Here is a 3,048-nt window from a genome sequence, read left to right as displayed (position 1 = left end):
AACTATCACTTGCTCTCTGTTAAATTACACTTTCTATTGTAATCAGATCAGCATCCTTCATAGCTGCTATGTGCTCTGCTATTTTACCTTTCCTTGATAGTATGAGATTAGACTTGGTATATCATTTGTATTTTTAATAGATACTAATTGAATGACAATCTCAGTCTGCCCCAATTTTATTCATTCTTTATGGGCTGACTCAAATCCAGCTGCTCCATCACATAAGTGTTTTGCTTCAACTTCTCTTAAAATGTTAATTAAATCTCTATATCTTATATATCTCTTGATTATTTTTTCTATCCTATGCAGTTATATTCTCAACTTTATTATAAATTTTGCACTACATAGCTTTTCACTTCCATCATCCAGTCCTTCATTAGTGACTTCTGTGGCATTAAACACATAGCAAATGACAGTAAATGCCTACTGGTTGATAATTTATTACCTAATTGTTCAAGTTCTTATCTCCCACATACATTAAGCAACTTCCCCAAGATCTTCTCCCAGATTTGTCAAGTCTTTACACAGTACACAATGAGATTCATAAGGGACGGCACCAACAAGAACATATCTACAATAAGGATCACAACAAGAGGGCTTTTGTGCTTGGCAAAGCGATGTATGGCAGCCAGGGTGATGATGGGCACATAGAAGGTGAGCACAGCACAGATGTGGAAGACACAGGTATTTAGGGCTTTAAGCCTCTCTGCCAAAGATGCAATGCTGAGTATAGTCTTCAAGATCAGCACATAAGACAAAACAATCAATGCCAAGTCCAGCATAGTACAGAGAGCAACGAAAAAGCCATAGATGACATTGGTCTTGTTGTCAGAGCAGGCCAGCTTCATGGTATCCTGATGAAGACAGTATGTCAAAAGAAGATTCTTTTGACAATATTTTAATCTCCTTAGAGTGAAGGGAAATGGAAGCATTAAGAGAATGCTCCTAATGGCTAAAATAAGTCCCATTTTAGCAAGCCTGTTGCTAGTGAGGATAGAACTGTATCTTAAGGGATTGTAAATGGCAATAAAGCGGTCCAAAGGCATAATTAGAAGTACTGAAGATTCCATGAGAGTGGATCCATGAATGAAGAATTCTTGAACAAAGCAGGCATCAGGTGAAATTCCCATGGCATTGAACAAGAAGATCCTCAACATGGTAGGAAGAGAGGACAGGGACAGGCCCATGTCAGAGACAGCCAACATGGTAAGGAAATAATACATGGGCTCATGAAGCAAGGGCTCTGTCTTTATGATAAAGAGAATGGTGCAGTTGCCCATGATGGCAAGCAGGTACATGAGGCAAATGGGGATGGAGAACCAAATGTGGGCATGTTACAGTCCTGGGATCCCAATCAGAAGGAAAAGCTTGACTTTGGAGTAATTGAGAACAGACATAATAAGGGAGATATGAGCTCGTTAGCCAGATCTGAAACCATATAAATGAAAAGCAGTCATGCTTTTGGTTAAAACTCAGTTTTGTGGGGACAAGGGGTTCATTCATATACTATACTCAAAAGCATATTTGGCTGCTAATCAACTGCACTCTTCAAAATTTACCAGAAGTCCTTAAACAAGTTCATATTCTCCAGCATGGTAAATTCACTTCTAACAACTTGTCCTAAGTTGGTGAATTTTTAATTTTTTTTTTTTTTTTTGAGATGGAGTTTTGCTGTTCTTGCCCAGGCTGGAGTGCAATGGTGCGATCTCAGTTCGCCACAATCTCCGCCACCCGGGTTCAAGCAATTCGCCTGCCTCAGCCTCCTGAGTAGCTGGGATTACAGGTGTGCACTGCTACGCCTGGCTAATTTTTGTATTCTTAGTGGAGATGGGTTTTCACCATGTTGGCCAGGCTGGTCTTGAACTCCTGACCTCAGGTGATCCACCGCCTTGGCCTCCCAAAGTGCTGAGATTACAGGTGTGAGCCACTGCACCTGGCCCTAGTTTTTAAGATTTTTAACCAAACATATAAAACACATCAAAGTGGAGCTGCTTTGAATCAGTAAAAAGATGCTTAGAATCTTTTCCACTCCTTTTTCCATACAGTCTTCAGCAGTACCCCTATTGGCTTTAAAATAAAATCTCTGAACTTTATTTATAAAGTTTGAAAGAAATAGTCTAAGAAAATAATCAGAGATCACTGCAAATATTTGGAAAATATTAAATGCTATAAAGTACTTTTATAGACAATTTACCTCTTATACTTATGAGGTAGGTACTTATGCACATTTTATACATGTTATATCAAGTGTTATATAAAAATAAACAATGATTTGTAAATCAGGAATAATACTACCATGTGAGGATTGAATGAAATAGCAGATATAAAACATCTAGCATAATGTAATAAAAATTAATGCCTATCTCTCTTATTTATCTATTTTCTCTTTTATCCCACTTACTTTTATGTCTGCTTTCCCTACACCTTAGCATTTGGAGGTAAAACAAAGCACTTAATTAATTAATTTTATAACGACATATGCAAAGGCTAATGAGCAATCTTATTGATTGTATCTCTGTATTTTATTTATTCTGTATATTGCACTAACATTGAAATATTTTTAATATTTTATAAAGAGTATTACTTTATTCTATTTTTTTTTAATTTTGTAGAGACAAGGTCTCCCTATATTTCCCAGGCTAGTCTCAAATCCCTGGACTCAAGGGATCATCCTGCCTCAGCTTCCCAAAACACTGGGATTACAAGTATGAGCCACTGTGCCAAGTCAATAACATTATTTAAACTAATGCTTACCACAAGATCTTTTAATAAGATACATTTTATAAATACGGAATTGATCTCATTATATCAAAAATATATTAATGTTGTCTTAATAGAGATTATTTAGTCATTCTCTTTTATCTAAAAGTATTTAATGAAGGCCTACCATGTGGCAGAGGCACACAAAACAATATAGAGATAGAATTGGATTTTCCTTCTTATTATAAACACTTAAATAGATAAGACCGTTTAAAAGAAATGAACCGGAACAAAAGGAAGGAGTATGACTGAGGCAGTGAGGGTGTTCAAAGCGGACCTTTCTGAGGA

The 3,048-nt window shown here is 36.6% G+C and overlaps 1 protein-coding gene across 1 annotated transcript; it reads right to left on the bottom strand.

Annotated features, from left to right (window-relative positions):
• Window positions 1–512: 512 nt before the first annotated feature.
• Window positions 513–1,298, bottom strand: OR51A7 (olfactory receptor, family 51, subfamily A, member 7). The gene is given in 1 exon segment (NM_001168831.1): window positions 513–1,298. A coding segment is annotated over 1 exon segment (786 nt).
• Between the last annotated feature and the right edge of the window lie 1,750 nt (window positions 1,299–3,048).

The sequence above is a fragment of the Papio anubis genome, chromosome 12 (assembly GCF_008728515.1).
Source record: "Papio anubis isolate 15944 chromosome 12, Panubis1.0, whole genome shotgun sequence".
NCBI classification, from domain to species: Eukaryota; Metazoa; Chordata; class Mammalia; order Primates; family Cercopithecidae; genus Papio; species Papio anubis.
The sequence above is the reverse complement of the archived record's forward strand: the minus strand, read 5'-3'. Positions and strand labels throughout refer to the sequence as shown.